At 34.0% G+C, this 12,134-nt stretch overlaps 1 protein-coding gene across 3 annotated transcripts in view; it reads left to right on the top strand.

Moving 5' to 3' along the window:
• Window positions 1-12,134, top strand: part of BRD1 (bromodomain containing 1) — a 48,337-nt gene that overhangs the window by 8,375 nt on the left and 27,828 nt on the right. For all 3 annotated transcript variants that reach the window (XM_063307939.1, XM_063307940.1, XM_063307941.1), the window contains exons 3-5: window positions 2,937-3,093; window positions 3,448-3,579; window positions 10,623-10,751. In XM_063307939.1, coding sequence (XP_063164009.1) covers window positions 2,937-3,093; window positions 3,448-3,579; window positions 10,623-10,751 — 418 coding nt within the window. The remainder of the gene's footprint in view (window positions 1-2,936; window positions 3,094-3,447; window positions 3,580-10,622; window positions 10,752-12,134) is intronic.

Raw genomic sequence — 12,134 nt, forward strand, 5'->3', positions numbered from 1 at the left:
TCAGTTGCCTATTCCAACTATTTGGAATTACTGATTTTGTTTAATAATATTTTGAAGCATTATATGTTTTCTTTTGTATAATTCATTTTAGTAATATACTGCTTCAGAAACACATTTTTGGACAAGAGTTTTCTCTTAAAGTGATTGCAGAAAGGATCTAATTTTCTAATTTATTACCCAAGTTGCAGACACACCTTGTGGAGAGAGAAGAGGGGGTTGTATTCCATTTTGTGTGTTTGCTAAGAAGAAATAAAATTTAATCCTTTACGTATCTTGTATTACAGCTTCCATGATCCTACATCATTGGCATTGTAGGCTGGAATAAAAGGTTTAGTCTGGCTATTTGAAAGACAAAATATTGCTTGTTCTTGTTATTTCTAATGCCTTGTATATTCCAAACGTTTAACTCTTTGACCTCCATGATGTTTCTAAAACTAAAGTGAACTTAAAGTACAAGCTTATAAGCTATGAAACAGACAACTTTAACTAATGTATGCTGTTTCTTGTCCATATCTCATATTTAAACAAAGTCAAGAAGTTCTTTCTGTGGTTTATTTAGCTTGATACTTGAACCAGATACCTATGGTTTGTTCCCATTGTGGCAGGCCACAGTTTGAAGCTAGGAACAAGCTATGTAGCTATATACACACACACACACACACACACACATATATATATATACACAAACACACAAACGTGTGTGTGTGTGTGTGTATATATATGTATATATATATATGTGTGTGTGTGTGTATATATATATATATATGTATATATATACATATATATATATATATATATATATATATATATATATATATAAAGCAATATTAAAGCAACCTTATAGAGCTACTTTTATGTAGCTATATATATATACTACTTTTATGTAGCTATATATATATAATATATATATATTAAAGCAATATTAAAGCAACCTTATAGAGCTACTTTTATGATATTCCTTACTTGATTTCTCACAATTTTCAAACTATGCTTAACATAAACTGGAACTTCAGAACATTCTTCTGTATGTAGTTCTGAATAATTTAATATTAAGAATTTAAGAATATTAGGTTATAAAGCTCTTACAGAGCTATTAAATGGTAATGCCCTGCTAGCATTAAATAATACGAATATTCAAGTGTGTTAAAATAAAACAGTATTGTGGTACTTTCAAGTTACAGATGTATAGAATCCTTTCAATTGGAATCTATGTCATCAGGTGCATGGCCTGTTACTTTAAATACTCTTTAGAATTTTGTCCTGTTGAAAATTTCCATTCTGAACATGTTAGTCTAATAACTCTGCTAAGGAAAAACATAATAATTGTGATATTTCTCAAAAATGAGGATTCCATAATAGTTTGTGATATACTTTTTTTAAAAAACCCTCTCTTTTCTAGAGATACCTTTTTTCATAAATTGAATATAACATAAATAATGCTCAGGATTTAATAGGTATTTGTGGGCAGTATTAAATTATTAAACCAAGTGAAATGAAGAAGGCATACAGTATTTCACAATGCATTATAATAGGAGAGAGTATTATGTATGCTCTCCAGGTTCCTGAATAAAAAGTGGGTTCAGCATGAACATTTTTCAGTATCTTTAGAGAATGATCAATAAGTTAAGATCTTTCACTGAAATCTCCTTACAGTATATTGATTTGTGTTCTCTGTTATGTTTTGTACTTCTTCCCATCAGGTCCATTCAGTGCAGTCATTAACAATTTATTGTTCAAGTAATATATTAGATTCCTGGTCTTGATTTAAACAGCCTTCTGGAGGAGCAAATACACTTTATTCAGATTGTCAGTTTCCTCTGGATTGTAATTCTCAATATTACCTTAAATTTCATTCTGGAAAATGCCCACCATTCATGAATAGCATGAGATATTAATTGGGAAATGCCTGATGTGCTTGCTGAATAGGATATAGAGACTATATCCTTCTTTCATTCATTCATTCATTATAATATTTCAGGGCTTTTAAATATGTAGTATATTTATTTATGCAATTGTTTAAGGCCTATTTCTTATAACAGTTTCTCTAATATCAGTTTTTAGTACTCATCTATACTTACCTCCGCTCCCAATATTTTAGTTACCTCATTTTTGCAAATACTCAACCAGATTGGTTCATAATGAGACGTAACTTCAGGAATAGGGTGCACCTATTGATGCTTAGATGAAGCAAAGCAAGATGGGATAGTAATAGAACTACAGGACTTCGATATAGCAAACATGTAGATAGCCAGCTGCCTAGCTTATCTATCAGTTGAAAATTATCTCCTAGGAGATCAAGAAGAAGCTGTGAAACTTTTGTGAATTAAAGTGACTAACAGATGGACACGCTTGTGGTATTAAATCTGCCCAAAATAAATACATTGAATTGACTTAAGTATTGTGAACTTTTATGCAGATTTGCATTATATAATGGTAACAGAAAATCAGTTAACACAGTCTGTAATGAATACGTATATTCATTTGTTCATTTGAAGATTTTGGGATAGATGAAAGGTTACGAGTTCGTTCTGTAACCTTACTCTGGCCATCTCAGTAAATATTTCTAAGTAAAAAAAGTAAAATAGTGTGATATATCAGGTTTTGTAACTGATCACAATATTCTGAATGTGAATAATTGTAGTTAGTTCCCCATGTCAAAGATGCTACTGTATGTTTGCTTAGCATTCATCTTTAATGTACAATAAATCTTTTAAATTTGGATAGGATTTCTACAATTTGTGGTACAACATTCAGAAGAGGATTAAAAAAAAAGAATCCTTGCCTAACGTTGTTCTTTGAATACCAGGTCATGTAAAGATGTTCATGTATTGGAATATTTTTGAAAGAAGAATAAAATCTAGTCAGATTTATAATTAAAAATATGTCCAGTGTTTTGTTTGAAAATATTATCACTATTTCCTTCTCTCCTTTTCCAGATTAAATAAAATTATGAATCAGGTGGCGATTCAGCGAAAGAAGCAATTTGTAGAAAGAGTCCACAGTTATTGGCTACTTAAAAGGTTGTCCAGAAATGGTGTTCCTTTATTGAGGAGGCTGCAGTCCAGTTTGCAGTCACAAAGAAACACACAACAGGTACTTTTATTTCCTTACTCCAAATACGATTAAATTATTTGGTATTATTTGAGTTGATAATATATGCTACAGGTATCCAGGATCAGTATAATTACCGATAGTATAAATTATGTGAGTGCTCGTGTTTTCCACGAGGACTAAAAAATATGAATTAAAAAGTGTAAATAGAAAATTAAGTTGTTAAGTTTTACACAAAGAAGAAAAGGCATTCCTGTCAGCATTGCCAATGATTTTATAGGCTAAATGTACTAACAGTTGTATTTGCAATATTTGCTAAGAGTTAAGAGTAGACTAACTACCTAATTACTGTTACAACTAAACTAACATATAAATAACTTTTTTTTCTTTCTTAAGAGGGAAGATGATGAAGAAACACAAGCCTTAAAGGAGAAATTGAAGTACTGGCAAAGACTCCGTCATGATCTTGAAAGAGCACGGTTGCTGATAGAGCTTATACGAAAACGAGAAAAATTAAAAAGAGAACAGGTATGTAAGGCTGTAGGTTTTGTCTGAGGTTATTCATCTTAAGTTTCACATGGACTTGTTAGTCAACTAAAATGTATAGCTGATAGGGCTGTTTTTCCCTTGATGGGAGAGAAGATTTTTTTTTCTTTTACAAAATATCTACAGTAATAGCAAGCAGCTTAGTGAGGTTTAATGACTTACCTTATAGGGTAGTGGAGGGAAGGTACAGCAATATTGGAACATTTATGTCCTCTTTTGATGACTTTGTAGAAATAGCTGCTCATCTGTTCTTGTGCTGTCCTTTTTAACCCAGCAGTCCAAGATAATAGCCCTTCTCCTCTTTAAGTGCTTAGGCTAAACTGAAGTGGAAGTAGTATTTTTTTTTTCCTATTAACAAATCAGTCGATTGATACCTTCATGAAAGTAGGCTAATTTTGCTCATTTGTGATTACCACAGGGAACCAAGTCCACTCTTCCAATATTTTTTTCTTTTTTCTTTGTACTATATTTAATTACTATACTTGAAGTTCAGGTAGTAATAATAATCGTAATAGGGAGCATTTCTGAAGGAATAAGCCCATCTCCAGAGAAAGACTGAACCCTGTGTCCTATTGCGTTGCTGAAGCATGTTTGTAAAACACAGTTCAACATTAGTTATTTCTAAGATTGGCACTGTAGAGAAACATAAGCCCTTGTCCTAACTTCAGGAATTTGGAAAGTATCTGTATAATTCATCTAGGCTTCTCAATCTGTGTCCCATGTCTTTCAATACAGCAAATCTGCTGCTATGATACTCTGCCCAAATCCAAGTTCAAGAAATACTTTTAAAGAATTGCTCGGATAGGCTGGTAGGCTCAGTTCACAAGTATTTTGGTGATAAATATTTTGCTTTAAAACTTCCTGTACAGAATTTCCATTTCACTTTGAAGTAACTAGTTGGAAAAAAAATAGGCGAATAGTTCATTTCATTGTGGATAGAATTAGACAAGTATGCACTCTCCCCAAAATCAGCTTGAAGCAAATTTCCCAGAGAGGTATTAGCATCTGATATCACTAATATAATTTCAAACAACACTCTCCCAGTAAACCATAAAGGAAATCTTTGGATTTGTCTATTTGGTATTCTGGTAGGAAACTGTCCCAATCCTGAAATACTCATGCTTTCCTAAGTAGTCACAGAATTCAGAGTAGCATGCGATCATTGCGATAGTACGTCTGATTATTTATTGTCATTGACAGCCTACCTTCTAGTAAAACAGTTCAGGCAACTCAGAATTATGTTGCTGTTCAAACATCTTTACTGTTTTCTTCATTTTGACCTATTCTGAGCATAATTCTCAAATTTCTTAGTTCCCTGAAGTCTTTATGTATGCTAATATACACACACATACTTAAGTCCAGGGACTTGTTATCTTTCATTATCTGTTTATTGCTGCCTATTTGTTGCTTTGTCTGGAATTTCCACATATTGATTGACTATAAGATTGATACAGATCTCTGGTTCCTGATTATTTTTATATAGTAGTATTACTTCACTGATCTGATTCTGTTTCAAATTCCCACTCCTTTTCTTTATATATTTGACCTTATAAGCACAGAGGGACTATTTTGTCCTAAGTATATTTTATCCCATGATAACTCCTATCATGGGATAGAACATACCTAGGACAAAACACTCCGTCTGAGTGTGACATTTGGCTTTATAAATACAGTAGGTAGTCCTCAGGTTACAGCAGCAATTGGGACCGGGATTGTTTTTGTCAAGTGATGCAGTCATAAAGCGCAACATTATGTGACCGCATCACTTAGCAACAACAATCCCAAGAGTCCCAGTTGCCATCATAATGCCAAGATGTGCAGGTTGTTAAGTGGGAAGCAGTGGGAGTCCCAGGTAAGGAGCATGGGAGTGCTGCAAGAGTGGGGGAGGCTGATGCAGTCCCTGGGAGGCCTGGTGCAGGCCAAGTGCAAGTTGGGGGAGGCTGGGTGTGGCCTCCTTGTGGGAACCCAGCAGGGAAGGTCACAAATGGTGACCACGTGTCCACGGCTTCTTGCAATGTTGCAATTGCAAGCTGGGCACCTGAGTGCCTCGATCATGATCACATGACGTCAGGGTGGTGTGATGGCCAGAGCTTCGAGAATTGGTATGCCCATTTTTCGGTGGCACCATAACTTTGAAAGGTTGCTGAATGAATGGATGTCAGCCCTGGTCTACCTGTACCATGTTTTTAGTTTCTAGTTTTTTTAGCACTCCTGTTTGTTTGTTTGTTTGTTTATTAAATTTATGCCACCTGACTCCCAGTGCCTTGTTAAAAAATCTCCATGTAAATTTCTTACATTGAAACGAGTAGTTCAAGCAGCGGTGGCCTAGAGCTTGTGAAAAACTGCTACCTAAGATCTCTAGAAACTGTGAACATTGAATAAATGTAAACTGAAAAATAGCCAAATTATTGTGTCAGCATTATTTCAAATAATAGGTTATCAGAGAGCCAGTTTGGTCCAGTGGTTAAGATGCTGGGCTAGAAACCAGGAATCTGTGAGTTTCATGCCTGAGGCATGAAAGCCAGCTTGGTGACCTTGGGCCAGTCACACTCTCTCAGCCCAACTCACCCCACAGGGTTGTTGTTGTGGGGAAAATAGGAGGAGGAAGGAGTATTAAGTAGATCGCCGCCTTGAGTTATTTATAAAAATAAAGGGATAATAAATAAATAAAATCCTTTATTTTGGCAATGCATGTATTAGCTCTTTCGATTTGTGTTGGTGTGTGAACAGTTCAGTGTTTTTAGTCACATTCAAATTCTGACTCCAAGATTCTGAGGGATAGTTGATATATAGCTAATGCTGTGACTTCACCTTCCCCTGCAACAAACCTTTGAAAACGAACATCTTTTAAAATTTATTCAGAAAAAAAGTAATTATAAGCTGCAGTTTATTTCTTCTATTTTTCTTCTTCAACTTAGTAATTTCTCTTCACTCTCATTTTTCACCAGTAACCAAGCTTCCATGGTTTGCAAAGTTTCCCAGGATGCTATCTTCTGGTTTGGTAAATTGGTTCTAATTTAGCATAGTTAAAACAAGATGTGAGAGTATAGGATAGATGATTGAGCTGTTTGGGCCAAAAAGGAATGAGAATTGTGACTGATGTGTGTCTGTTTTTAAAGGTCAGTCTCATTCGAATTTGGGGTTGAATCATTAGTCTTTACATACACATGGGAAAGGAATGAATATTAATCTAAACACATGAATGACTTGATGGGTTTTGATGAAATGCTAAGAGAATTATTGAGAAATACAAGGGTGATGAAAAGTTTTGAATGTAAAAAGAGCATTGTGTGTGTGTGTGTCTGTGTCTTAAGACTAGATTGGGTAGAAAAATGGACATAGAAGAAAAGGAAAGAAGTAAAAGAAGCAGAAATGAAAATATAAATGAATACAGGAAGAGAAAATATAAGTCCTGTATAGCAAGTATTAGAAACATGTGTAATCTCCAAACAGGATGAATAGGAAATGGAAAGAAGGTATATAAGCTGCTTGGCACAGAGTGAAATGAGGTATGGTGCACAGTGCCATAGAAGTGTATGTAGACATGCCCGTAGAAAATATGAAAAAGGATGCTTGATGGAATGAAGAAGTGAAAGAAGCTATGGATGACAAAAAGATACATGCAAAGTAATGTTTATGTAATATGAATAGAGACAAGAAATTGCAAAGAATTTAATCAGTGAAGGCAAAAAATCAAGATTAGAAGTGGCAGAGGAAATACAGGAGAGTGAACATAATTGAAAATAAAACTAAGAAAATTATTTATGATCAAACTGAAGTGAGGGAATGCTGTAAGGGGTATTTGAAAGATTTTCATGGGTATAGATATGAGAGTAGAACTGAAACAAATGTTATAAGTGTTAATGTCCAGAAGAATTATAAAAGAGAAGTGATGTATGCTGTGAAAATGTTGAAAAATTTTGAGGTTCCAAGTATAAATGGTACAACTGCAAAAATGTTAAATTTATTGGTTTGCTTAATGGATGGCTGTGCAATATGTTTAACAGACATATGATGACTTCCGTTGTGCCTGACACTTGAAAGAATACTGTTACTGTTCACCTGTACAAATGGAAAGATAATGAATAAATTCAAAAGTACGGGGGGCTTCAGTGTGCCTGGGATGGCTCTGGGCAGAATTCTGAACAAGAAGGTATGAGAGGTGACAGTGAACAAACATAGAATGTGCAGCTTTGTTTTATGCTGGGAAGGGTACATGCAGATCAGATTTTTGCTTTCAGGAAGTCGTTGAAACATGTGTGAATGTGATAAATTATTGTGTGTTTGTTAATTTAGAGAAAGCATAGAAGGTGGACTGACTTGAATTTTGAGATTTTTGCCCATATATGGAATTGCAGGTAGGTTGCTAAATGCAATAAGAGCAGTATATAGTGGAAGTAAAAGTATCCATGAGAATAAATGGAATGTTTAATGAATTATTTCACATTGAATAAAATAAGAATCTGTGATGTCTCCTTGGCTGTTTGTTTATGAACAAATATATAAGGAATATTTTTTGGTGACATTAGAGATGTGCTGGTTTGGGAAGTGAATGTATGTGTACTTTTGTGTGCAGATGATAGTGTATTATTGACTAAGAACTTGAATGATCTTTAGCAAACGTTAGATTGTGTACAGCATTGATCTGAAAATCAACTGAAAAGCAAAGTGGTTGCATTTGATAGGGAAAATGCAATAAAAATTGCAAATTATATATACATAGTGAAAAACTAGGACATTTAGAGGAATTTGTGTACCTTGGTAGAATTTTTACCAAAGATGGGAAAACATAAAAATGCTAGTAGAAAATTACTGGTCTGTTGTGAGGAGCAAGTGTCAAAAGAAACCAAAATGAATATGTAAAGAATATCTTTCTGTCCATTTTGTTATAAGGAAATGAGAATTGGGTAGATCAAGAGATTAAAAATAAATTGAATGTATGGGAATAGATTACTTAAGTGTGTGTGGTAAACTAAGAAGAGATAAAGTTAAGAATGAAAGAGGGCTTAATATCAATTGAAAACAAAAGTGAGCGACCAGTATGAAAGAAGTATATTGAGGTGATTTGATCATATAGAGAGAATGAACAAAGATCACATTGTTAGCTAACTACAGGTAGTCCTTGTTTAGCTACCACAATTCGGACCAGCAACTTAGTCATTAAACAAAATGGTCACTAAGTGAAAAATCACATGACTACAACTGTGCTTACAATTCTACTTCCTTTGCTTTACAACATCAATAGAATACAAATGCAAACAGCCAGGTGAGCCCAAATGGCTGGGAAGGCTTCCAGAACTCAACTCACACAGAAGCCAGGTAAAAGGGCAAATTTTATAGCCCTTTTCCCCCATTCCCCTGCCCTTTGGAATGCTTGCCGCCTCACTGGGATAATTAGTAAGAAGAGAAATAGTCTTTCTATTTACATTCATTAGAGGGGAAGGGATTACAAGAGAGTAAGCGGGCATACAATGGGGAATATACATCGAAAGGAATGTGGTAGCACCGGCTGTTTGCCTAGCACACTTGCCACTGTGAGCTACCAGCTGCCTAGGAGGCAAACAAAAACCTTTAGTGTGAAACTGATTAGGGTCTTGTCAATTTCAGGCAGCAGCTGCCAGCCAGCTAATTAAGGTAATTAGCACTTTTTAGGGATGCCCTGCAGCTCAGGAAGAGATAGCTTGTTTAGACCATCTCTCTGCTCTGTGGGGGCTGGGGGAAGAGTCAGGCACAGGACAAGGCATACTAAATGAATGTTATGGCAAACGCACGCTGTGAAGGTTGTAAATGAGGGCATTGATTGCAAAGTTACTTTTTCGTCACCTTTGTAACTGAATGGTCGCTGTCCAAGGCAGTCGCTAAACAAGGACTACTTGTATATTTATGAATGTAGGGAGAATTAATGGGCTGAGAGGAAGGGGAAAGTGGAAGATGTCATGGTTGGCTGGAACTAATGAGCTCCTCAAGATGGGCAGAACAGATGACAAGTTTAGAAAAGAAAAGACAATGTATGAATTGATATATGGACCTGGTAGTTCCAGGGATGGTTTCCAAAGTTACTAAGGTATGACAAAGTATATGTTGGTATTTCTTTGGCTTACTATATGTTACTTCCTTTCTGTGTTTTGCATAATGTTGCTTACCTCGCTGCTGCTTTAGGGATTCACTGTTGTGTATGGATGGTACAACATAAAGGATTGGCACTTGGAGAATTAAGTTTGATTTAATCTATATAATTCTAATAAAGTTGAATTTTGGTTACAGTTAGTTAATATTGGGATTATAATAACCTATTCTCAAAGAAAGAAGGAATGAATCTTTTTTCCATCAACAGATTCTGTGTATATTACTGATTTCTGTAGCAGTGTAACACTTAAGATATAAATCATGTTTATTTTTCCAATTCTGTTTTTAAAAGTGTAGGAAAACATCATCATATGCTGGAAAAGGATGGGAAATCTTAATACCCAATAAGATAATTACCATTATATGGTTATTTTTGTTAAATTATGTTACAGAATCGATAGCTTTCAAAACAAATGAACATCAGACTTCCTCTCCTTTTTACAGGGTTATACCAAGGATAAGTACAGTGAAGCTTCCTGAATCTTTTGAAAGCACATTACAGTTACATGTCAGACAGTTCATTGTTTCTCCTACCAGGCTCAAGAATCTTTCTTGCTAACTGCTACCATTGAATTTATTTATATGATCAAATGCACCCACAATGCATGTAATTAAACTCTGAGCTAACCAAGTAAATGTAAAGTAAACCTTTTCTACAACTGAATTATGTTACTATCTTTATTTTCCTGTGCTATTGTAAAATTATGCACATATGGATATTTCTGTGCCTATAACTCATTGTGAAAGTTTCATTATAATGGTAGAATTTATCACTGAGTGAACTCTTCTTAGGTTTGAGCTTTAATCATGATTTATTAAATGTAGGTTTTATAGCAATAAAGTAGCCAGTGATCATATTTTGATGATGAGCTAGATTGTAATTGTCCTCCATTGTGCAGATCAAAGTGGAACAGGTTGCCATGGAGCTTCAACTGACTCCATTTACTGTATTATTGCGTTCAGTACTGGACCAGCTACAGGAAAAGGATTCTGCTCGCATATTTGCTCAACCAGTGAATCTTAAAGAGGTAAACTTTAATGTTTCTGATATACCTAATATTCCATTGGTACAGCAGAATGTAACAAATATAACAATCTGCCATTGTTTTGACTGGAAAAAAAGTTTAATAAATAAAATATAATTTAACTACATTAAATTTAGAAACAAGGTTAATTGCTTCATTAATTACATAAATTCTGAAGGCATACAATATTAAAATCTGAGAAAAGATCAATTCAAATATGCAGTCCTAGATTATTTGGCTTATATGCTGTTTTCTAATAATAATTTTATTAAAGATTTACAACAGACTGAACTAATACAAAATTAAAAAAAAAGGAATAAAAAATAGAAGGTGCAGAAAGGAAAAAAGAAAAAAATAGAAAAGAAGTAGAAAAGAAAGAAAAAACAATATAGTAAAAAAAGAGAGAGAGAAATATATAAAGAAGTGACTTCCCCCTTCATCACAACAAGTATAAATAACTTTAGTAACAAATCACCTTCTCTTAAAATAGAAGAAATGATCTCTTCTTCCCATGTCCCATCTCTTATCTATAAAGAAATCCATAACACCTCATTATTTCAGTCCTGATGTCGGCCAAAGTTCATTGGGTTACCAGAGATAACAACATATCTGTCTTAACCTTGATCAAATAAACCAACTTTATATTCCTTCCTTTTGCTTCTAACAATCTTGATCTTTAGTCCTTCAAATAATGTCCTAGAACTTGATTTCTTTTCATTTTTTCTTTGCCCCTTCTCACAAAATTCTTTAAAGCTTTAACAAGCTTCTTTTGGAAATCCAATTTAGGAAAATTATCTAGGTCACTCTCTCGGTTTGTTATATATATATCCATTTTAATTATTAAGAAATAGCCAGTTTCTTTTGTATGTCCAGTGTAACATCTTTTTCCATGTCATTCATGTAGCCTGTCATTTTTAAATCCACTTTCAAATCAGTCTCAATCGTGTCAGGTAATACTTGTTCCTCTGCCATAGCATCTTTTAAACACAGTCTGTCTATAGAGGCAGATACTCTTAAATTTAACTTCTGGGTCCATTGTTCAAAAATACCCTTCAACGTTAAAATATTTTGTTTCATTCTGTATCAGTAAATTGAGTTTGAGTGTTCTTTAATTGTAATCTTTAATTCCTTCTAGTTCCCTCTAGTGTCCAATTTTTAAGGTTTTATTATGTTTATGTGTGTGTGTGTATGTATATGTATATGCATATATATATATATTAAGAATTCAAAAGAAAAGCATTTTCCTACAGGAAGGATTCTTTTTAATTAATTCCAAAATCTTATTTCAATTTATCTGGACCCTTAGTCTGTAACTTTCTAAAATCAAAGTTTTAATTGCCCTTTTACTATTTATTCCAGAAAAAAAAAAATTGTATTTAAAACTTC

The sequence above is a fragment of the Candoia aspera genome, chromosome 7 (assembly GCF_035149785.1).
Source record: "Candoia aspera isolate rCanAsp1 chromosome 7, rCanAsp1.hap2, whole genome shotgun sequence".
NCBI lineage: Eukaryota > Metazoa > Chordata > Lepidosauria > Squamata > Boidae > Candoia > Candoia aspera.